Raw genomic sequence first — 23734 nt, 5'->3', positions numbered from 1 at the left:
GCTGGAACGTAACTTTACAGCTAATTTTATATCTGCTGGTGGTTAAAAAGATTTGAGAAACATATCTGAGGATTTAGATTACTTGAATTCAGTTTTCCTTAATGGAAAAAAAAAACACTAAGCAATTATTAAAAATGTACTACACCCGGAGAGTCACACGTAAGTCTTTTTTAGGGATCAAACTTGGGACCTTGTGCTTGTGAGGCAGGTGGTGGAACCACTGAGCTAAATCCCTGGCACATGTAAATCTTAATGGATAGTGCTAGTTTTATAAACAACAGATTTAACTGAGTTCTGCATTTGGGTACAGAAATCGCACACTTGATCTGCTTTCAGGACATCCACAGAAGTGATGAGATGTCAAAACCATTCAATGTCTCCTGGATTGAGCTTGGGTCCTTGCAGTTGCAAGGCTGGCAGTGGTGGCACTACTGAGCTAAATCCCCAGCCTACCTCCTGGATTCTTTTAGCCAACAAAGTAGATGGCGGAGATGCTGGCCTTTGTGACTAGGACTGATAGGTTATTTTAGTTTTATTATGAAACTGTCTAACCTATCCAAGCAGTAGACTGAAAGCCAGAAGAACCAAGTAGGAACCTTGCCTTGATTTGGCAGTGAGGTTACAATGGAAAAGACCCTTGTTATGATACTAACATGTAATAATACTTTGTTGATATCATAGGTCTGTGTAAGATGTGACTGTCATATATGTATGAAAGTAAAATGTCATTGTGTTTTCCTCCAAAAACAAAGTTAATAATTTAAAATATGCAGACACTATCTCTTACTACACAGTGTTAATAAACTCCTAAATAATGCATTATGTAAAATCAGCTTTGTAGATAGACATTAGGATTAGAATTGTGCCCCACATCAAAACTCTTTTAACATTTTTTCTTTAGAAACCAAATTAGCTACTACACTGAAGTATCTTTTCTGGTAAAGAAGGCATAAAAATTAATTAGAACATTTATTTCTTTTAAAAAAACTGAAGCAAGAATTATAAAATAGTAGTTGTTAAATTCATGTAGTGATTAGGTGTGATATCTTTGTCTTATTTTTTCAAATGTTAGAAATATTTAACTAATTTACTTTACTGATGACAATTCAAATTCCTATTTCATGAGAAAAAAATGTACTGATTTATCTATGACATTTAGGAAACCAGTGATCATTTTTGAAGACATTAACGACATCCCAATCAATCAAATATAAGGACACATGCTTTCAGAGGTATTTCTCATATGGTAGGTTCTTGGTATGAGCCAACCAAAATTAAGTGTGCTCAGGTTCAGGACTCCTAATGAGCATACAAATATTTGGAAAATTTTACATGTAAACTTCACATGGTTTAAGTTCATGATACAAGTAGATCCCATAACCCTGGCTTAATTTTCTCTTGTTGGCCAATTTTTATTTTCCAAGATGGCAGAATTATTGTCACATATAATGAAGAGGGCAGTGTGCTTACCGGGCAAAGCCAACACCACGACTTGTACCACTGGAATCACGTAGTATTCTTGTAGAAATAACCTGTCCAAAGGGTTTGAGCATATTTTCAAGTTCCTGCTCATCCATGGAAAGTGGCAAATTAGAAATATACAAGTTGGTAGGATCTTGTTCCTGTTGCTAAAGTAAAACATAAAATTGTCTTATCAATTTCCAAATGAAGAAACGATATTTACATTAACATACCAACTTTTATGCAGAAGCTCTCCTTGTTCAAGACCTTTCACAGTACTAGCTAGCGAGACCTCAGGATCTACAGAACACCCAAGTCATGCCGGACACTCGATGACAGTGTTTGAAGCCTGGACAGTCCGCACAGGCAGACATGATCCTCCCGAGCTCCTCCCAGATGTGAAAGTGGCAATGCCGGCAGGCACCACTGAGTTGGAAAGCATGCCCTCATGAAACCACAACTCTCAGTAGTTTGCAGTGTTTCCAAAAATAACCAACTTCTCCTCCACTGCTACTTTTAGGAGCCCATTTTAGTCACACTACTGCACAGGAGGTTATTACTGCTAATAATTCAGTTTACAGATAAAGGATTCTGGATCAAGTCATGTGAAGTCCAGTACCAGCTTTGTGCAAACTGCCCTCCTCTGCCATATGGCAGAGTCCATATTACTTTTGAGTACTGATAATCAATAGAAAAAAGGGCACTGCTAATAATCCAAACAAGAAACTCAAAGCCATATAAAATGATGAACTCTGGGCAGAGCAAATTTAGAATACTGGAAAAGCTGAACTTGACAGTAAGTTGGCAGGGCAGGTTTGCAAAATCCTTGCTACACTAAGAGTGACCCAAGGGCCAACAGTACTGGAATCACATAGCAGTTTATTAGAAATGCAGCATCTCAGGCCCTACCTCAGACCTACAGAATCAGAAGTTGCATTTTAATAAGACATCTAGGTCACTTGCGGATATAAAACTTTGAGAAGCAATCCTTAGATCATTTCCCATACAAACTTCTCCTGGGGCAGAGTCAGCCAGAACCAATGATTCACCTTTCTAAGAACTAGTAACTGCTACACTTATTTATGAAAAGTACAGTATTCAAATTGTCAAGGAAAAGCTTGCCTAACAAATGAAATAATCTGATCAAGTCCAAGTTCACCTCTGCAATTGTAAGATTAGTACATATTTCAAAATCAGCCTTTCTTTTGATCTTATTAACCAAATGTATCTTTACATACTGAAACACATAAGAGCTAATGATATTTCTTCAGTAAGCACTGTTTGTAAAGTCATTACTTGACGGGGTAACCTTCAGCAACAGACTATCAATCATTACAACCTTCCAGGTTTCTGAAATACATGGTGCTTTAGACATATATATGACAATTATGCATGTCTGAATCTGTATAAAGTCTTTGCAATATATCCTAGTACGAATTACACCCAAATGAAAATTTTCCTTTTATATAATCTGCAAATAAAATGGAACCCTGACCCACTGTACCAGCTATCTGGTAAGACAGATTTAACCAGTATTCTGTGGCTGGCTGGGGGAATGTAGCTCAGAGGTTGATCTCTTGCCTAGCACGTCTGAGGCCCTGGGTTTGACTCCCAGCACTATAATAAATACATAAATAAATAAACAACAATCTAGCAGAGAGAACAGCAAATGCCCTGTTATTTCCAAGAATCAAAGTTATCAAAGACCAAGAACTATGAGCAACAAGTACTGTCCCACAACTTCCTGGCTCTGCCACAAAGGAAGCCAGTGTGCAACCACATCTATCACAAAGGCATAGCACACTGGAGGGTGACACTGGAAGGTCCAAGAAAAAACTGAACTTTTCTATGATGCCCAATAGTAAGCTAAATATCGAATACTAACCATTCATAGGCTAAATACAGATGACAACTATCTTTGCTTTTATCTGAAATTAGATAAGTTCAGTGTGGTACCACTGATTACCTTACATCTAGCAAAACCTTTTATTGTCAATTATGTAAAATATATCTTTAATGTCTGAAAATTAGCAAGTGATTTGTTTAATAGTTATAAGACAATAATACAGTCTTCCTAAATAAAGAGAAACACACTAAAAAATCATTTTAGGTCTGAAAGTTTTCAAATTCCTCTGAGGTAGATTAAGAGAGAGTCTTTTAGCCCCCTATTTCCACTTCACTTGCTCCTTAGCTAGCTTCACCCAGCTGACTGCATGGTCCTAAGATTAGCTGTCTCATTGGGCCCTAACTCCAAGTCTCCACAGCTTTCCTCAAAGTGCACAAAGGTATTTTTCACTATGGAAATCTGGTCCTGTATCAGCCAATACAAACAAGGTCCTTTCTCCCTAAAGTTGTCCCTGAAGGGACCTGGGGCCTCATTCAACTCAAGGACATTTCCAGTACATCTTGTACATCCCAACCTGTTGCTATAAAACAACTATGACCTGATTCTTGACTTTTAGCCACTTACAGTTAAATAGTACAGACAGAAACACAGATAGCGAAGGGTGGGGTGTGCAAATCACAATGGGAGAACAGAGAGAGGAAGACTGTCATAGGGAGATGAGGAAATACCTTGTTCAGAGCACATGGGACTTAGGGAACAAGCAGAGGTCAAGAGGCTGAAACCAACTTGAAAGGCTGTTTGAGGAGTTTGGTTTTTTTAGTCAGCGCTGCTTAGACTTTCTTACTGATCAGTTACTAACAGTATGGAGAATAACTGTGTCCAGAAAAGTCTGTAGGCAAAGGCCTTGCCTGGACTGAACTGCAAAATTTACTGGAAATCTTATGCAACAACAACAACAAAAACATACCCCCCCCAAAAAAAAAAAAACTAGAAGAAAAGGAAGAAAAGGGTGGGGAGTTCACGTAAACTTTGTAATCTATTCTTTAACAACTGAAATTTGTTTTTAATAGAGAAACAATGTTGCTGACCGAATACCATCAAGCAACACTGATACTTCAGGAAGATAAACCACATCTTGAGATTTCACATCCCTTCAGAGATGAGTGAAGTAGCACGAGGAAGGAGGACCACAGTCTGAAAGCCACACCCTGAGAAGTAGGAAGGTTTTGGAGGCACAGTAGCAGGGGAGTGACACAATCAACTCTATCTTAGAAATACTTCTGAATCATGCTTAGTCAGATTCAGAATAAACCTGGGAACTCCTTAATTAAAGGTTATTAAAATACTCACCAGGCAAAGGTATGACATGAAAAATATTACATAAGAAATGTGTATTAAAATATTATGGTTTTTCTTTTAAAGTCATAATTATGAAGACCTCAATGACTAATATTTAAGAGGGCTCATAGGAATAACTGTTACATATAAATTATTTTTTAAAGCAGATAACAATGTAGGTACTAAGTACTTTCTAGATGATGTTTTAGCTGCTTCTGTTTCTAAAATATTTAAAAAATTACACATTCTATAAGGTTTTGATTCAATGTGAAAGTTTACCAATGAAGACAAAAATTTTGAAAACTGTTAAAAATCAGAATCTAGAAGGAAATTTAGTTCTTGAACCATTTTTTAATACAGTGGACTAATATATGTAAACATTTAATTAAAAAAGAACATTTGTTTTTGATAGCAATAGTCCTGTCAGGTTTCTTTATTGGGTTGACCATTAGAGGTAATGTTATTTTTTTCGAATTGCTCAACCTGTACTACAAACAATACTCACAATGTTGTAACAACTTCAATGTTAAAAACAAAACAAAAAGGAATGGGAAAAAATGCTAAACTGGTAGCACTAGCCACAAAAATATCTAGTCCCCAAAGTGTCCATTCATTCTCATTATTATACATTCATAGTGAATGGGACATACAATCCTGGAAGTCATTGGTAGTGTTTTTCAATGAGGATAATTCAGTTTCTTTAAAAACCAGTGACAATGGTAATCCTGTTTTATTCTGTCTGAAAAAGCTGTTATGTCTGGAAAAAGTTATTCCATCAATTATAGGTGGTCCAAACAAAAGTGCGGCCATCAGGCTTCTTTATGTCCCTAGGCACAGAGAGTTCAAGGGCTGCTCTAACAAGTGGAAAACTAGATCCCACATTGGCCATGAGAGGGGATAAACGGCTACTAATGTTCACTTGAGTAGAAAAGCAGGGCTCAGAGGTCCCGCATGGTGTAAAGCACTCAAGTCATCATCTGAAAGAAATTAACAAAAACCTCCCTGTGCGTGTGGAATGGTTCCTAAAATGCAGAAAGGGACTTGGCAGGAAGAGCAGACATCTGTTTTCTCTTGTACTGAATAGGTTCACCAACCAGCAGATAGCGGCTCACCGGCATGTGACTGCAAACTGCTTGGAGCACGGTGGACCTCTGAGTGGAGAGGAGATTAAATTCCTGCTTGTTTGACTGAGTATTTATTGGAAAATGCACTAGCTTGCTACTAGCCAAATACATCCAAAGATCTTTTGACCCTCAGCAGGCCTTAGGTACCAAAGACCTATAGAAGTGTCTCTGTTAACAGCTCTCAATGTTGATTCACATTTTACATTTTTTATCTTGTTATCTGAGTTTCATTTCTTTTTTCTTTATAGAATCTGAACCTTTTATTTGAAAATGCACACATATGAAACATCTGTCAAAGTTAACATAAAGAGGCTTTCCAAAAGGCCCAAGGCCATTCCTATTTGATAAATTTCATCGGGAAACTCTATGGACATAACTTTAAAATGTCCCTTTCATATTTTCAATATTGTCTAAAAGATTTTCTCTCCCCTAATTGATTTATTTGATTCAATGAAACAAACACATTACCCTCCTTATGGCAGGTACCAAATAAGGCAAAACTAAAACACGAATAAGGAACAATTACTGGCCTTTAATGCGTTTCCCTAACGGTTCTGAAATTTAGCTTTGAATACCTGTGCAGTCCTTTTGCAACCCAGTTAACCAGTGTCCAACATTACATTTCTACCATCCTCAAATGAATGCCCCTTAAATTTTTCTGAACTTAATAAAGCAAGAGTTTAATATGTGGGATTTTCAGCACATTGTAGGATTAATTCACTAGTGGAAAGTAGACTGTGATGAGTCCTTTACTAACCAACCACAAGAGCTCCACTTAAACTTCCTTTAAAAATAATCTCCCCAAAAGATGAGGACTAGCTGCTCCTTCATCCAATGAGCATAAGGAGGCTGAACCAAATCCAGATGTTTAAGTCTATGATTTCATGGTAGAGATCAAGAGATCCAGTAGCATTTAAAATGTATTTTGTAACTTTAAAGATATAAGAATTAAGTCATTCTACAAGGACTTGAAGAGATCTGTACTTGCAAAACGTTGGCATATGGTCAGCATCTCTGAAGCTGGATACTGGTCCTCCCCACAGATGACAAAGGAAAGGATCATCTCTCCTAGCCAATTTACAGCATAAAGCCTAAGGAGGTCTCTGAACAGTGCACACTATCAACTTATTGGAAGCCGACATTCAAAGAGCACCGTTGACATGTCAGATAGTGCCAATCCAGACCCAGTCTCACTTCGACTAGATGCATTATAAAAACTCCTTCAAAAGTATATACTTACTGTACTACTCTGCTTAGTATTACACATACTGGAAATGAAGCCTGGATAAGGGTTCAGGGAACTATATTAAAAAAGGCCTCTTTCTATTTCAGCAGAGGCCACAAAACAGTGGGTGCCAGGTGCTCCCACATTCCAAAGTGGGAAACCAGACCACCTAAGAGAGTCTACCAGGAGCTGGCTGAGAACTGGCTTGGGATGGTTAGCAGACCACCCACCTCCTGTGTCTAAAGGGACTGCAGAGTCTGAGAATGAGAATGAGAATGAGAAATACAGCATGTTCTGAATCTCAGCATGTTGGCTGCTGCCTTCTCAATACGATAAGTAATGGGGGATCCCAGAGACCAGTCAGGAAGCTTGATCCATGTCTCATGGGGCTTTCTAGATACAATGGTTCACGTCCATCTCAAAAGCTGAGTGGTCTAAAAGGAGAAAGGCTAATTAAAGGGGTCTATAAGTGTGGTTGGGAAATAACTCCTGTACTAGGGATGGTTGGCAAAGGTAGATCTGAAAAAGGCCACACAGGAAGAGTTGGCCATGCATGATGTTAGGAGGAAAATTACCTGGCAGAGGCAGGGAGATCCCAGCAGAGTGGGGTAAGACAGGCCACTCCATTATCAGGAAGTGAGAGTGTGAGCCCAAGGACAAGTATTTCTCTTTGTTCAAGGGATTGAAGCGGGGGGACTGTAGATAAAGCTCAGGAAAATAGCTGCAGCATTTCATGAGAGACTGTATCACCTTGCTGCCTGGCCAGATAACTCAACATCCTATTACACCATTTTCAGGTCAACAAATTTCTCTTCCTTTTCACTGCTCCAGCCTTGGAGAGGTGCAAAACCACAGCTAGGGAGCTGATGGAAGAAGAGTGGGAAGAATACATGCTTTGGAAACAGAAAAGAAACAAGCCCACTCCACTGTACGCTTGCTAACCTGACCTAGAGGAAGGGATAAGCTTTATTGTTATATGAATACTCACAATTTTGTTAAATAAATAGAATTAGACACTGAAATTACAAGTACACCAAACTATTGACAGTCTATTCTTAAAAAGCAGGTATTTAGCATCAAAATGTTAATAAGATATTTTCAATTATTTTAAATGAGAAAAAAATAATGTATTACACATCAGTCACAACCCCAGCCAATCTTCTAAAGTGTGACTAAATTGTTTTCCTATAAATCCCTAAAATGTACATAAATACATTCATAATAGATCTGTGCGAATATATACATATAATAAATTATGTTGGAAAACTTAAATATACTGCGTCCTATCCTGTTCACCAAACACTCAATATAGTCATCGGTAATTAATTGCTATGGTATGCACAAGTAACATCCAGGACACAATCCCTTCTGTGGACTCTCAGCAGTTTCCAAAAACTCTGCATATGACTGCAACATCCTATACACTATATCTGAAATGTACTTGTAACTTGAAGCTCTTTCCATACAACATCTTGTTTAAAGTATATTGAGGTTAAATAATGTAAATACAGACATAAGTGGCTGAAAAATGTATTGAGAGATATATATGTTACATGAAGATTAGCTATGTAAAAAAGATCAAACCAAACCAAAACCAAAACCAAAACCAAACCAAACAAGAAACCCTAAACACCAACCAAAAATTTGTGAAATCAAAGAAGCAAGGGACTTTTTGAAATAATAGTGGCTGAAGAAGTCATAGAACCTGCCCTAGATTTTACCCAAAGAGAAAGCAGGAGCTCGGCAGAATGAGTCAGGATGGACAGAGTGGAGGGCAGAAGACGCTGGTTTTCTGAATGAGTCCTAAGAGTCCTGCTTACAGAATTCCTGGTCACCCACTGTTGACAGAGCTAAATTAAACATTCTGCAAACTGCTATGCAGAATATATTAACTATTTACTTAAAATCTCACTGTTTTTCAGTATGAGACAAATAATCTCTATATGAGAGACAAATAATCTGAAAAAACACAATGTTTGCAATTTACAGATTCCTGCTTAACCTGCAGGCTGGAATTTAAGAAAATACAGAGTCCAATTTAATGTGAACCTTCAAAATCATTGTAAGGCATGAATTACATTAGAAAACTGATCTCATTTATTAATTATTGAAATCTTTATGTTGATTCTTTTATTCTAAGCAAATCTCTATCCTGGTAGCTTCAAACATGTTCTCAATAGCCCTTAGCAGGTAATACCTAAGCTGGTAAGATTTAGGTCTTAGTATGTAGTTTATCTCTTCATAGAGTTCTTTACTTTCCATAAACCTTATTATCTATATATGAATGCTCTGTAGGAAATGATCATGTACTGCTATTTACAAGTAGCAGAGGAGAGTATAAAATTATTGTCCTCTGTATTTCATGAAGCCAAATAATATAAAATTATGCTTATTTGAAAAGAATACTCCAAATAGTCAACTGCCAAGTTTCAGCCTTGAAAATATTTCCCATAGCTACTGAAGAACCAAAGATGGGGAAACATCTCCACAGTTATGTAAATATCTTCACAAGTGCACTATAGGTAGTAGATATTAGGATATAATCTCAGCTTACGGAACATAAGGAACATTTAGTTGATGTATTCCAGATCTGTTTAGCATAAAATGGAACATCTAGCACACAACATAAACACTTGAGAGATGTATGGCAATTCAAGGGTTATTCTCTTGAATCTCCGTTCTTTTTCCTAAAAAGATCATTCCCATTTGGAAGTGGGCTGGAAGTGCACAATCTGAGGTCCCTTCAGATTTAGAGTTATGACTGCACTGGACTTAGATCATGCAAGGCCAGCTTCTCTGAGTTCATCAAATCTATTTCAGGCATCATAACTTTTGAAAAAGAATGGGCAGCTTAAGCTGTCTAAGTTAATGATAAACCTGAAGTGAAAAGAAAAACAATGACTGGCTGGCCAACTTCATTCACATTCCTAAATTATGATATTCTGGATATTAGATAAAAATCTTAGAGGGAAACTATCATAGGACAAAATGTTTAAGGAAAATATTACGTCTTGGAGTAGTTAATATCCACATATACTGTGCTAAAATACATATTAAGTATAAAACTTATGGTATCCATTTATAATACTTGAACAGTCAGGCATATACCTTACCTAGAGAATTTTTCAGAAATACTCCTTATTTGGAATGTCAAAAGTTCGTCAGAAACAAATCTTGAATAAAGTCCTTATAAAACTGCTAAGGGGTATACTTACATTCCATTAAGATTTCTGTTGCACAGGGGGAAATGACATCTATAAACTACGCATTTGTTTGTGTAAATCAATGTATGTGACAGTCACATATTCCTTCCAAATATGCCACACTAGTCAGGTAAGATGGTGCTTGCCTGTAACCCCAGCTATATGGGAGGCTGGGTCAGTAGGATTGTGAGTTTCAGGTCAGTTTGGACAACTGAATGAAATCTAGTCTCAAATTATAAATTTAAAAGAAGAGGGTGAGATTGGGGATGCAGCTCAGTGGTAGAGAGCTTGACTAGCATGTGTGAGACCTTGGATTCAATCCCCACTATTAAAAAAGAAAAAGAAAAAAAAAAGCTGTGCTGTACACACTTACTTTTTAAATTCTGTCTAAGCTGGATTTTAAAAATTATTTTTTAGAATACAGTCCAGTTCTTAGACTTACACATACCTGATTATCTGAGAAAAAAATCATGCTACTTTTCCACTTGTTTATGTGGCTATGTAATTTACTATGTAAACTGTATACAGTTTTAAATTCTTCACACATTAAACTATGAGGAATAAATAAGTCTTTGTCACAGTCACTACTGTTGCATTTTCAGAGGCGCAGGACCACGGTCCAGAGGAACGGTGGCTGGTGGGCATGAGTGGCAACCGCAGATGGGGTTAGAAGAGTGACTGGGTCAGGCTCCAGAAGTAAAGCTTTCTACTCACCTTTGCCATCTGAGCTTGAACTCCACTAGCCTTCAGGGCTGACACGGCTTTCTGAGCTGCTGCAGGACTGTCGAAGTCGACAAAACCATAACCTGAAGAGCAAAATACACTTCGTTTTACACCATTCCTTTACGATGATGTAAAGGCTAAAAGAATTTCACTCGGTTTGTGCTTCAGGCTACAGAAATGAAAATGTCCCCACAGAGCTCGGGTGTTCACAGCTGCCATCCAGTGGCTTTCTCGGGTCTTCTTCCTTGTCATCTGTCCCTGGCTGGATGAGCTTCCCTTCGAAGTGGGGATGAGAGGGGTGAGGAGAGAGAGCAACTTTTTCCTATTCCAAGATCTTCTCAGGTGTCCTGCAGTTACTAGGAAAAACAATGACAACTACACTGCCAACCAAGGATTAAAACAAGGTGGTGGTGGGAATAGGAAACAATTTGAGAGAGAGAGAAATACTGTTTTTGATGATTCAGTAATGATAATGAAGCCATCCTACCAAGCTGACAAATGAAAGAAACAAAAATTAATGCTCATTTGGTAGACTAAAGCTTACTTTTCAAAATTAAAATACATATGACCATTACATGTCTAAAATAGAGAACAATCTAACTTGTAGTGCCTGCTCAAGTGTGCTCATTTACCTAAAATGCAGCTCATCATGTTCCTTCAAACTAAGGAAGAAAGGAAATAAAATTTCTCCAGATACTCAGAATAGTTATTTGGGCAGTTCATGACCTAAAGTCTGAAAATAAAATGTAATATAACAAAACAACCACCTAAGAGAAGCTATGGCTTAGTTTCCCAAACATTTTTAATGAGCTGGTTATCTGTTTTCTCAGGTCACAACAAATCAAAACAGGAATTAGGACAAAAGGGCCTGAGGTGAGGAAAGGGTGGCAAAACAAGGACATAGATGGCATCTGGTAGTGGAAACTAGTAACAAGTCATATAACTGAAAAACTATACAAAGAGCAGAATTTACACAGTGTAAGTGCAAACAGCCCCATGAATCTCAACAGATTCTGTAAGCATCATTATAGTAAAACAGGCAATCACAGATTTTTCAGTGTGATAACTCAACTTACCAAGAAAAGGTTGCTGTATTTAATACACTGTTTAAAGGAACAGGGTCTCACTCAAAACATCAGGTTTTTTAAAAAAATAAAATCACTATTATAAAATTAATTTTAAATGAGTACGTATGTTTTGAAAAAGAAAAGTACCATTTGGAGATTGTACAGAAGAGGAGCCAGCCCTATCACTGATTTCCAGATATTATGAAGAAACAGTAATATAGATAATAAGGCAATAGTGTCAAAACAGACAAATATATAACAACAAAGTCAAACTCAAGATCTCTGAAACAGTCCAGTCAGTTTTGTAGCATTAATACTAAAAATATTTCCAGGTAACAGCCTAAGTTATAATGAAAGAGATTACTGATTACAGAAATACATGTTTTAGGAAAGATGAATGTTAAACCTGAAGCAAGAAGCAGCTTCCTTGCATGAGTTGGAATTGGACTAAAATAAAACTTAATTTCATTTGGACAGCAGAGAAACAGCCAGATTGGGCAGAAAAAGAAGAGGGATGATCCAGACCAATGCAGAGAATGCTATTCACCTGGTTTAAAAAATCAGGTTAAACATGTCTGGGGTGCTATTTAGAAAGCTGCTGTTAATGGTAATAAGCAATACTCTACGGATACAGAGGCACACAAACTCCACCTCACTCTTACAGTATGCAGGTGAACAGATACTCACACAGAAGTGACATAGCTCTACTGGCAGATGTTTAAACTTTTCCCACCACCTTTGCTATTGTTAATAAGTCACAGTAAGCAGATCTCAATTATGTTATTGTACTTGATGCTATGATCCACTCTGGGAATCTGAGCATTCTTTTATCTGTTATTTCTTTATTAAGAGAAATACATAACTGTTGTATTCTAGTTGTTTATGTCCTTTTCTGGTCATTGCTGAAGCCTATTATATTGTAACATTTCATAACCATTTGCTGAAGACAACATAACAGGTAAGCACAGAATTTTAAGCTTGTTAATATTGTCTATGTAATATTAAAATAAATGTAAGACAATATATCCAAGACATATCATAAAAAGGTACAAGATCCCAATGATAAATGTAACTGTGCTGTTTGCTTTAAATGTACCAATTAACTTAATGGGGAAAAAAAAGACCATATAAAATATGCATTATGTAGAGTCTATGGATTTAACTATATAAGTATGCACAAAGGCGTCTTTAAGGTAGGGTTCACTAAGATAGCATTCTCTCCCTAAATTTCCAAGGAGAATTCCTGGCAGGTTCTAGGACCAGGAATAGTTATATTAATCTTGCTTCCCACAGTATAATGACTGAATCATGTGAATAATTATGTTTTCTGTTTTTGCTTTTGCTACTAGGAAACACAGGAGTATTTCATAACAAAACATGGTAAAGTTAGATAATATGTTACACTGGAGAAGAATGTACAATAGCGGTTTTCACTGAGGAGTGTGGAATTCAACTGGGGGAACTCTGGTCCTCCTCCTCACTTAATGAAGGTAGCTCTGCTTTTTAGCAAACTGAGCCGCTATGAAGGATTTCTCTTGGGGTAGGGGAAAAAAAGGAGGGGAATTAGGGTAAGGCTAAGGCTAAAACCACTTTTCTACTGGGATGCCTCCCTTGGTTTGAAACTACTGTTTGAGATCAACTTTCTATTTTATGTCTGCAAGAGTCTATTTTTCTGTATAAAACCAAAAGACTTTTTTTCTCTGTCTCTGCTCCCAAATAATTTATAAATGTTAAATAAGATGAATCTTGGCAACTAAGTGCATGCATTTCAGCCTACAATTTTCTCTCTAGTTTAATTCATTTTAAATATTTATTGGCTACCACTCTACATAAAGCACACACTATTGACTGTCCCAAGGCAAAATTGCCTTAATGTGCCATGTTGATTAAACATGGGCTTAGATACTTGCCACAATAGTTCCTTTAAATCTGGGCGCTTTGAAGAAGAGACAGAAATACAATGAACCACTTCAAGTCTAGATTAAAGGAAATGGCTGGCTCACAAGGAGAGGCCCTACCATAGGGTTCATTCATGTTTGTTGCCTTTTTCAGATTGTGTTAAGCCACTACCCCAGTACTTGAAAAACTGGGGTCTAATTAATAAGGAGATTTGCCTTCTCTCTCTGCCTAGTCTTGTCTACTTTATTTCAATTCATGGGTTCAGTAGTTAGATTCAAAGTCAGCTGACTGACTCCATTCTTCCCTTTTCCTAGAAATCACATGCCTATTGTGAAGATGCTAGATCATTAAAAGTCAGAACTGCAGAGCATCCTGCTGCCTACTGTAGACGCCTCCTCTTCCAGCTCATGGAGCTGGATGAGCTCATCCTAATTACACAGAAAACTGAAGGTCAGCGCATCAAGTTAATGCAGTAGCATATTTCAAAGGGGCACATGACCTCCCCTCCCTATTACAAATTTGGTCAGTGAAAATGGTTCTCTCCTCCTTGCTGCCAATATTGTCAACAGGCATTCAGCAGAAAACAATTGGGAGTATTGAAACATGTAATTAAGTACTGCTTAAAACTACTCTATTCTAATTAATAGAGCCAATTTGCACAATATGTAATCTTTTCAGTTCTTTACTACAGTCCAATGGTCTTCAGTAAGCAGCTCTAATCTCCTCAGGCTCAGGAAAGAAAAGCTATTTTCTAACTCTACTCTTCCTTTAAAAGCAGGGATAAATGCCAACTAGTATTTTGCATGTTAACTCTACTCGTGCCAAAGTTGGATTTCTGGCAAACGGCTAGTAGCTGTCGGGTTTCCAGCCAAAATTCAACTAGAGACAAAACAAATGTAAGCAATATGATGATATTGTGCAAGACAGAAACTGGATAATGTGTTAAGATTTGGTTTTCAATGAAATGGGAGTAATTTTGAAACCGAAGATTAGGTTTAAAATTCCATCATTTGCATTTGTCTAAGGCTATGATTTAGCAAATAATCAGCTCATAAAAACATACCTTTGCATTTGTTTGTTGTCTTATCCAAAATTGCCTTTGTGGAGACTATTTTCCCATATCTAAAGAAGCAAAAGAAAAAACAATATGGAACTTGTATTAATGTCTAAATACAAAGAACACATACATACACTTTTCAAACATCTGCAAACTTTAAAGTACAAAATGTTCTTTACTAAGGGGCAGGCAATGGGAATTTCAAAAAAATTAACCTAAAAAGAGGACACCGCCAAACTTCCCTTTGAATCTTTGGATTAGTTTGATGCTTTACTTTGAAGAAGAGGCACTTACCTGATAATCTTGGAACACAAACAAGGAATATGACCTTTATAAAATATTTTTTTCTAGTATCACAATGTCTGTGGTCAAATACAAAGCCAAATATAAGGCTGAATAATTACTAAAGTTCTATGACCCTCATAGCTTTTAAAAAATGTTTGTGTTATTATATTCATTTTGGTTCTACAGATAGAGCTGCACAGCTGTCGAATGTGACCATAATGGAAGGATGGTGGAATAGTATAAAATATTTTTTTAACTAAAAGCGTTTACCATTATTTATAGACATATTAACACAATTTTAACTCCGTAATAACTGTACAGTATACTAAGCTGTGTGGAGGTGTAAGAAATGGATAAATGAGAAGATAAAACAATGAACTAGGGATTATTAACTATGAGGGTATGTACGAGAAATATGTTCAAATTCAAATTCTTTAATGTGTTTCAGAAGTGGGAGGAGATGGAAAACATGCAGAACATTAAAATTTAGTGCACTGCCAAATGCAGTAACAGTATATTTTAAATATACACACTGAACCTGTACCCTTTAATAGTGTAGACCTGGAGGAAAAGCACTGTCATCAATAAGTGTGGGGAGGAGGCGCACTATGAAAATATTTCAAAAATTTTCCTAAAAGCCGAAGTCAAACTTTAGGAAATAGAGATACCTTACTTCATATGTATATGAAACTCAAGTTTCCTCATTTATACATGGTAAATTATAAAATTCTAATTCCTTACAAATTAACTTAAAAATTCCACATTTGCTCATCTACAACTTTTGTTGGGATTGATTTTGAGAACTGAGCTTTAAAAGTCTTAAGAAATGTAAGTGTCTACAGAATATTCTGAACCACCTGAATATTGTAGATTTCTCTTTTATGCACTGAAATCAGCTGAAATATATTTGTCTGGAGAAATTAATGGTCATAGTCACCTTTCCCTCTGGTTAATTTTCCCCATTTTTACTCTGTGTATTCATGTAGCCAAATGATTACTGAGTAAGCATTAAAGATAATTTAAGGTTCAAATAACAGTTACACCCAAAAGGCATGATGCTGTATGAACACTTCAATCCCCTGTAGAGATTCTGATTATTTATAACAATATTAACATACTAAACTTACAAATATTTTTTAGAATGCACAAATCATAACAACCAGTGTTTTAAAGACTACCTTTCAGCAACCACTTATCTACCTGGCTTTTGAGCTTGGTATTTACTGGCATTCTCTCATTTGCACAAGTTTTCACTGAATGCAATTCTAGATTGTATCCCTGCCAAATACTTTTCCAAAAGCAGAGGTAAATGTTGGAATAACTCCAATTCAGAAGGGGGATTGAAAGTTGCAGGGATTAAGAGACTATATCTGAAGTCTCAGAATTCAGGGTCTTTTGTCAATCAACCAGAAGGACATTTAGGAGAAACTACAGGGATGATCTTCACTGTCTTGGTTCTGCTTTTAACATTTAATGATAAGGGAGATGGGAATAGATGGAAATGTGGGAGCAGGGAAAGAGAAAAAGCTCTTGGCAGCACTGCCACTCAATTCCTCTCACCCCTCCTCTGCTCTTGGCTCTCTCTGATCTTTGCTACAAGGGTCATTAGTCCTCACTTCCACATCTATGCCAGGTGTACCTCTCTCGGCCTGTGGAGCCTGGTACTGCCCGGCGTGAACTTATTCCTGGGGTCCAATTCAGCCTCCTCACCCTTCTTCTTTACTGAATATTCCTGTCATGTTTAACATTTGATCCCCAATCCTCCCTTTCCTTGGGATAACTGGCCGTACAATTGTAACCAGTGAACCTCCTTTCATGATGCCAAGTTCTTCCTCTCAGTTTGTTTCTGCTCCTATTGTGTGTGTGGGGTGTGGTACTAGGGATTGAACCTAGGGCCTCTGCACTGGTCTACATACCCAGTTTCTTTACTTTTACATTGAGAGTGGTCTTATTAAGGACTGAGCCTGAGGCATCTTCTTCCCAGAATGCTAGGATTACAGGCATGTGGTGCCACACCCGGTATGGTTACACACACTTTCCAATCCTTCCACCAAGCTCAGGATCTTTGAGACAGCATCAAATCAGTCATCCCTGAACCTGATCAGTCAATAACTCTGCTGAGGTTTGCCTCTGATGTTCACTCCTCCTTCCCTATACTCTGTCTAGACTTAAGCAAGATGCACTGTATGGTTTTCCATGCTTCCCGTCTGCAGTCCAGGGATGTCTAACCTTTTGGATTGCCTGGGTCACAATAAGCCAAGAGAGAACTATCTTGGGGCATCCAGTATATATATATATATGTGTGTGTGTGTGTGTGTGTGTGTGTGTGTGTGTGTGTGTGTGTGTGTGTGTGTAACAAAGCATTCTTCATTTTAAATATTTGCTATTATAACATTGAAGAAATAAGAAGGAAACTGGCATGGCAGCTGGACACACAGGCTCTGCTCATTCCAAGAGGACCTATCTGCTGCATTTAACACTCAAACACTGCATAAACACGTTCCTCTCATTTATTACCCCGTACTACTCATGCTTGATCTTGAAGGACACATTGAAAATTGTATTTTCCATGAAACTGTCGCTAATTTTCTCACCCATTTAGTAGGCTAGTTCATAAGAATCCAGACAAGAGATTACATTTATTGAGTTCCTACTTAGGTTCTTGGCACCATGCCAGATACTCTGCATGCTGATGTCACTTAACTTCCTAATTTCATAAGTGTTATTATTTGCACTTTTTGCAAATGGGAAAACAAAGTTCAAAAATGAACAGTGCATCTATGAAGTTATTTTGAAGAATGTTTCCTTTATATTCTCAGGGTATAAAAGGAGGACAGAATAGATAGCCTCTTCTAATGCCTCTACTGCTCACTGAAATAGACTTTTTAAGCCCAATCAAGTTTTTGTTTGCTTTTATCATAGGAAACCATCAAGTGGCTCAAGATTAAAAGAGGGGTAAGGAAACAGAATAGAAATTTCTGAATGTTATCAGCTTTACTTTCCATTGTGGTTTTCATCACAATTTGTGGGTTAAGAATGGGAGACTGTGATTTCACAGAAAGTCCGAAAACAGTTTTTACTCTGTCTATGGAGCTACAGTACACTGGATTCTTGCGAGCAACAGGGTTGAAGAAGCTGTGCCCCGGCCAGCGGGGTTCGTTATTAGTAGGGCTCGAGAAGGGGAGCACCCCGATCGGGAACGGGAACGACACAGAAAGACAGGAACCAGACAGAGCTCTTTTAGTGGTCAAAATTTGACAATTTTTATTTCTCACACAGCAGCTTTTATGCAGGCAGGGATGAGCAGGGACTTTCCCGGTTGCTAGGTTACCTAACCTAGGCTGGTCTAGCTAGATAAGGTAGGGCATGGCCAGAATGTCCCCGGGAGGGTGTAAAGTTCCTATCAGGGGCACACACACACACAAGGTGGAGGGGCACACACACGGAGAGTAGAAACGCACATAGGATTTGGTCTCCAACAAAGCTGCTTGCCTAGAGTTACCTGAAGGGAGGTGAATAGGGCTCTCTCTTGCAAGGTATCTTCTGTCTGGGGCTGTCCACTTAGTTACACCACTTGTGAGGCAAGAGGCTCCCATTAAACATGAGGGCCCCCAATAAATACAATAATATTTAAAAAAATATAGGCACTGGAACTGTAACCCTAAATCACACATGCCCTGGTTGACTCAGTGAGTGACTTAGCCACCTTACTGTGGGAGTAGGATGAAGAAGTAGTTCTGATGGTGTAAGAAAAGGGCCAGGAATAAGCCTAATGCAGAATGCAGGGAAGAGCCATGATCAAACAGTATCTCATAAGGGGCAGCAAGGTGGAAAAGCCATCATTTCCCTTTGCTAATTTTACCTACAATAAGATTTCATAATAGAGGAGATAATTATCATTTAATATAATTCTACTGGCACTTGACAATTCCTACAAGATTAGTAGGTATCATAAGGCAACTAGACTTTGCCCTCTCATTTGCCTATTCACAGCTTAATTTGCTTAAAAAATCATCATTAAGAAACATGGGCATACAATGTACTGTGGTAAATAGAATTCTGATTGTCAGAATTCATACTCTAAGAACAACAAGAAGGTATATGTCCGAGAAAGCAAATCACAGAATCTTACAGAAATAAATGTGTCTATGCATAGTCTTTGGGTTTTAATTGGTTACAAAGTAACAGGCCCCAGGCCACAGCACTAGCTATCCAGATTACAATATTCTTGATAAAAGTAGACAATCCACTCCAGAAGCAGCTTTTGAAGTAAAAAGATAAACAGCAATTAAGAGACGTGACTACATAATAATTACAATTTCAAAGGGAGAGGACAAAAAGTAAAAACTCACATCTAGACCTATTGGCCCAAGTGAATATAACTGATAAAACCTTTTCTTAAGATGTATTATAATTTCTTTAGCTTGAACCATAGCTTTACTAATTTCTCTCCTGTTTTCATTTATATTTTTCTTTCATCTGCTATAATATAAAATCAAACATTTTAATTTGCACTTAATCAAAATGTTTTCCTTTGTCCACATTACTGAGTCCCTCTTAAATTCTACCTTTCCTGTTACCTTATTTTAATTACAAAAATAACATATGCTATTGTAATTAGAAGATGCAGAAAAGCAGGCTGGAAAATTAAAATCATTTGAAGTCCTGAGTAGACATACTGGTGCGTATTCTTACAGATTTTACTTAGTGTATAGCATGGTATTCTCTCCTCTCTACTACAACTTGCAACCTTTAAAAGTTATCCTTTAGGAGACAAGGCTACAGAAAGTGGAGTCCACTCCAACCACCACCAACAGATGGCGATAATGATTGAGGAGTTATTTTTACGTTGGGCTGTAAATTCATGTAACACTCCATGGGGCCATTTGCAGTGTTTGTATTAGTTTTGGAATATTTAATGAAAGCAATGAGTGGGTTTGTTAAAAACAACAATAAGAAGTGCATACTTATCGTGTAGAACGAAAGGGACACTTAAAGTTTGAGAAAAGACCAGATACTGCTCATATATATAAGATGATGGTTCTTGTTTGTTTTAATAGTAGAAGCATTTCTGGACAAAGAAGGACTAAGGCACCCCATGAGAGATCCTGTGTCTGTGAAAATGACAACAACCAGCAAGAAGAACGGACAGAGGATGAAATGAGAAAAAAAATGAAAGTCAGAATATTGGAAAACTAATGACCTAGGGAGTTAATTTGGGGGAATAATCAAAGTAATAACACATTTATACAGATCTTATTCTATAACATGGGTTTTTGTAAGTAATATGGGGTAATACCTCAATGTTCAGAACTCCTTTTGAGTAGGAGTATAAGTCCTACTCTATTGATGTAAAAAGCTTAGGAGCACAGAGAATCTCGTCAAGGTTACACAGCTAATAAGTAGCAAAGATGTGAGGCAGGAAGTTTGCTTTGGAGTTTAAAGGCCATGCATGTTGACAGTTGCAGAAACTTTGGTCACCAGCTACAGATTGTTCCACAGATTGTTCCACAGGTTCAAAGCAATTCCAGGTGAATACGTGCAGCTTCAGAGGAGAAAGCGCTGTCAGTCACTGTTAATCTCTAAGGAAGATGCTGAGGACATTCAGGGAGGCATTTTCAGCCTCAAGATTTTCTGGATACATGAAATTAGTCTGTCTTGGAATAAGACTCAATAGAACATAACCATCAGTGAGGAGGCAGCATTTGAGGACATTCTTGTCCTGCAAATAGTGTAACTGAGGAATGAATTTGGGGACTATGCCAAAACGTCCCTTGCTATGTCAGAGTTGTTAGAGAAAGAAGGAAAAAAAAAATTCCTCCACCATGGCCACATCCTCACCCTGCTGTACACAAGTGAAACTATCTAAGTTTTCTGGCTTGCCTTTTCTGCTGCTTCATTTTTTTCAATGGCCGCTCAGGAGAAGGGGATTTCTTAAAATTTGCTTTACCTCTTCTATTAGTCACTGGACAGAGGAAGGAAAATAAAGTATGAATTGCATCTATGTATCTAAAAGAAAATTTTGTTGGCGAACAAGGCCTCAAATGGAAGTAGGAGCCATAATTTGTCCATGTGGTTTTAAATTCTCACTACCTGAAAAAAAATTTGTGTTTTCTTTATTTGCTTGGTATAAGAAGCGGTAAGCATGTGAAAATGAGAAACAAGATGTGAAAAGTTTAAATCAGGCCACCAATTTCAAACCAATTTTGTAAGATTTTAACTTTTTTGGCCTTGATTAGTTTCACAGTTTCAGTAAAACTTCGAAGACATAAAAGTATTAAGAGTACAGAAAGATGTTCCATTTTTCATTTCTGTTTTTTTGGCTAAACTCTTGGATAACTACACTTATTCCTATGTTTTCTGGAGGGGGGCTCTGTTGTGAATAGATGATTCCTGGTATAAACACAACAGAAAGCTACATTTTATGCAACCAGTATTGAAGCCTGGTTTTTAAGAGGAATGCTTGGCAAGAAAAGTTACTGTAGATGTAAAAGTCAGAAACAACTGAGAAACTTAAGTTGAAGATGAGTGGATCACAAGAAAGATAAGAATAGCAAGACAGGAGAGAGCAAATCAGGAAATTAACTCACAACATTGATATATCATGACCTTCACCATACAAGGTATAGAAAATGTATGATATGCCATACCTGTCATCAAAGTGGACAATCTTATGAGGAACATAAAGAATTTTTAGTATTATAAACCATCTTAGCTCTAAAATAAAAATATGAGACCTTGCATGGTGAATGCTAAACAAAAGGGGACATATACATTAGAGAAAGTTCAAGCTGGACAAGAGAGACTTTAAGGAAACCAGAAATTCAGGAGTGCTGTGGAGAAAAATGAAAAGAAAAATCTGTCTAATGCAAACCTCTGTGGGAGTATCAGACACTAAGTGTGTAAAGGTCCCAGAGGGCCCTGAGTTCCAGCAAGAGAGGTGTGTGGCTAGAGGTTGTGCACTGCAGAATGGAAGGACAACAGCAAGGTTTAAGTAAGATTAATGAAACTCTTACGCCCAGGATTACCAAAGAGGGGCACTGCATCTTCTTTTATTTATATTTTGCTCTTTTGTCCCCTAGCAGTGATATATACTCACGTTGATGCAATGAAAAGAGGGGCAAGGAAAGCTGGGGGAGGGGTGAGTGAAGGGAAAGGTTCTAAAGGGTTGCAGGAGACTTAAGACAAAGAACTTCTATGTTCAACATGTTATCTGAGAATAATTAATATGGTGACTGTGCTATGAAGAGCCAAAGGCTTGCTCGATGAATTCAGAAGATGGAGAAAGGCAAACACTAGGTACTTTTCTGAACTGTGCTAGAAAGGGCAGTGATTTCAGCTGCACTGACAGATCTGAGGCTTTGCAGATGGGGGATGACTTAGCAGAAGTGCAGCCCATCCCCAGTGTCTCACCTGTGGCCAGCCTGGCTCTTTGGAGCCGGTGAACCGACAGAGAATAAACTGTAGAGCTTTGGGATAAAGTACTAACATACATTTTTTTCAAGAAAAAAATACATATCTGCATGCATGATTTTTTAGAACACTAAAATTTTAAGCTAAATACATCATTTAAGTACAAATGAAACTGGTCATTTGTACCCAGATTTATGGGACTAATCTTTTTTCACTAAACTTAGACATCCCTGCTAATTTGCCTTATCAACCTTCCTAGATAAAGCTAACAAATCCACTATAAATGCTAAAAAAAAAGGCAACAAGTGATGCTGTTATTTCACATACAGGTTGAACAAAAAATTTCATACAGAATGAACATTAAAATATCCCATTAAAAATGGCCAGGATGCATTTTTTGTCATGTTCTATGAAAAACTGCCTTTTCTAAATAAAAAGAACACTAGAAAACATTTGATTTATTACACAGATTTGCTACTATAGATTACTATCAATTATATTATGATCTACAATCAAAGTAAAGTAGCTATACACTATTTTATGGTTTTTTAAAGAGCACACAGCACACCAAAGATCATTCATATTCTCTTATGACAGTATTTTTTACAAGTCACTGTACTGAAGCACTTAAAGGTGCAGTCGCAGATGGCCAGACCCAAATTAATGCTCCTGAGCACTAATATGTCAGAGGAAAATAATATATGCTGAAAATGGTACCCAGAATTTTGGAAATAAAATGTATATTGCATATCATAAAAGCGAACTCCTAAAGTCTCAAACACTGATAAACATCCAGCATCTAAAGCAAATATAATTTGATTATAGAAAGTGGTCTTTTATTTCTGAGTTGAACTTACGAATGAACACTGATTATTTCTTAATTCTCCTCCCCTATGCAAGCCCGAAACATATTTCCTTTGCTTTGATAATTTCATCCTTATATGTGTACAACACTTTGCTTATAAGCAAGACATGGTTATAAAGGCATGAAGAGAAAAGTTACAACCAGAGAGACCTGTCCTCAAGTGCTATAGCCAATAACCAGTTTTGTGACTGCTGTATTGCGGGGACTCAGTATCATCTGTGAAGTCAT

At 37.4% G+C, this 23734-nt stretch overlaps 1 protein-coding gene across 5 annotated transcripts in view; it reads right to left on the bottom strand.

Annotated features, from left to right (window-relative positions):
- Rbms1 (RNA binding motif single stranded interacting protein 1) overlaps nt 1-23734 on the bottom strand; it is a 216717-nt gene that overhangs the window by 24243 nt on the left and 168740 nt on the right. For all 5 annotated transcript variants that reach the window (XM_010606822.3, XM_010606823.3, XM_010606824.3 and 2 more), the window contains 3 exons: nt 14950-15008; nt 10912-11003; nt 1471-1628 (listed from right to left, as the gene is read on the bottom strand). In XM_010606822.3, coding sequence (XP_010605124.1) covers nt 1471-1628; nt 10912-11003; nt 14950-15008 — 309 coding nt within the window. The remainder of the gene's footprint in view (nt 1-1470; nt 1629-10911; nt 11004-14949; nt 15009-23734) is intronic.

This window comes from Fukomys damarensis, unplaced genomic scaffold (assembly GCF_012274545.1).
Source record: "Fukomys damarensis isolate Sample0158 unplaced genomic scaffold, DMR_v1.0_HiC HiC_scaffold_26, whole genome shotgun sequence".
In the NCBI taxonomy this organism is placed as follows: Eukaryota; Metazoa; Chordata; class Mammalia; order Rodentia; family Bathyergidae; genus Fukomys; species Fukomys damarensis.
This window is presented reverse-complemented; position numbering and strand designations above follow the sequence as displayed.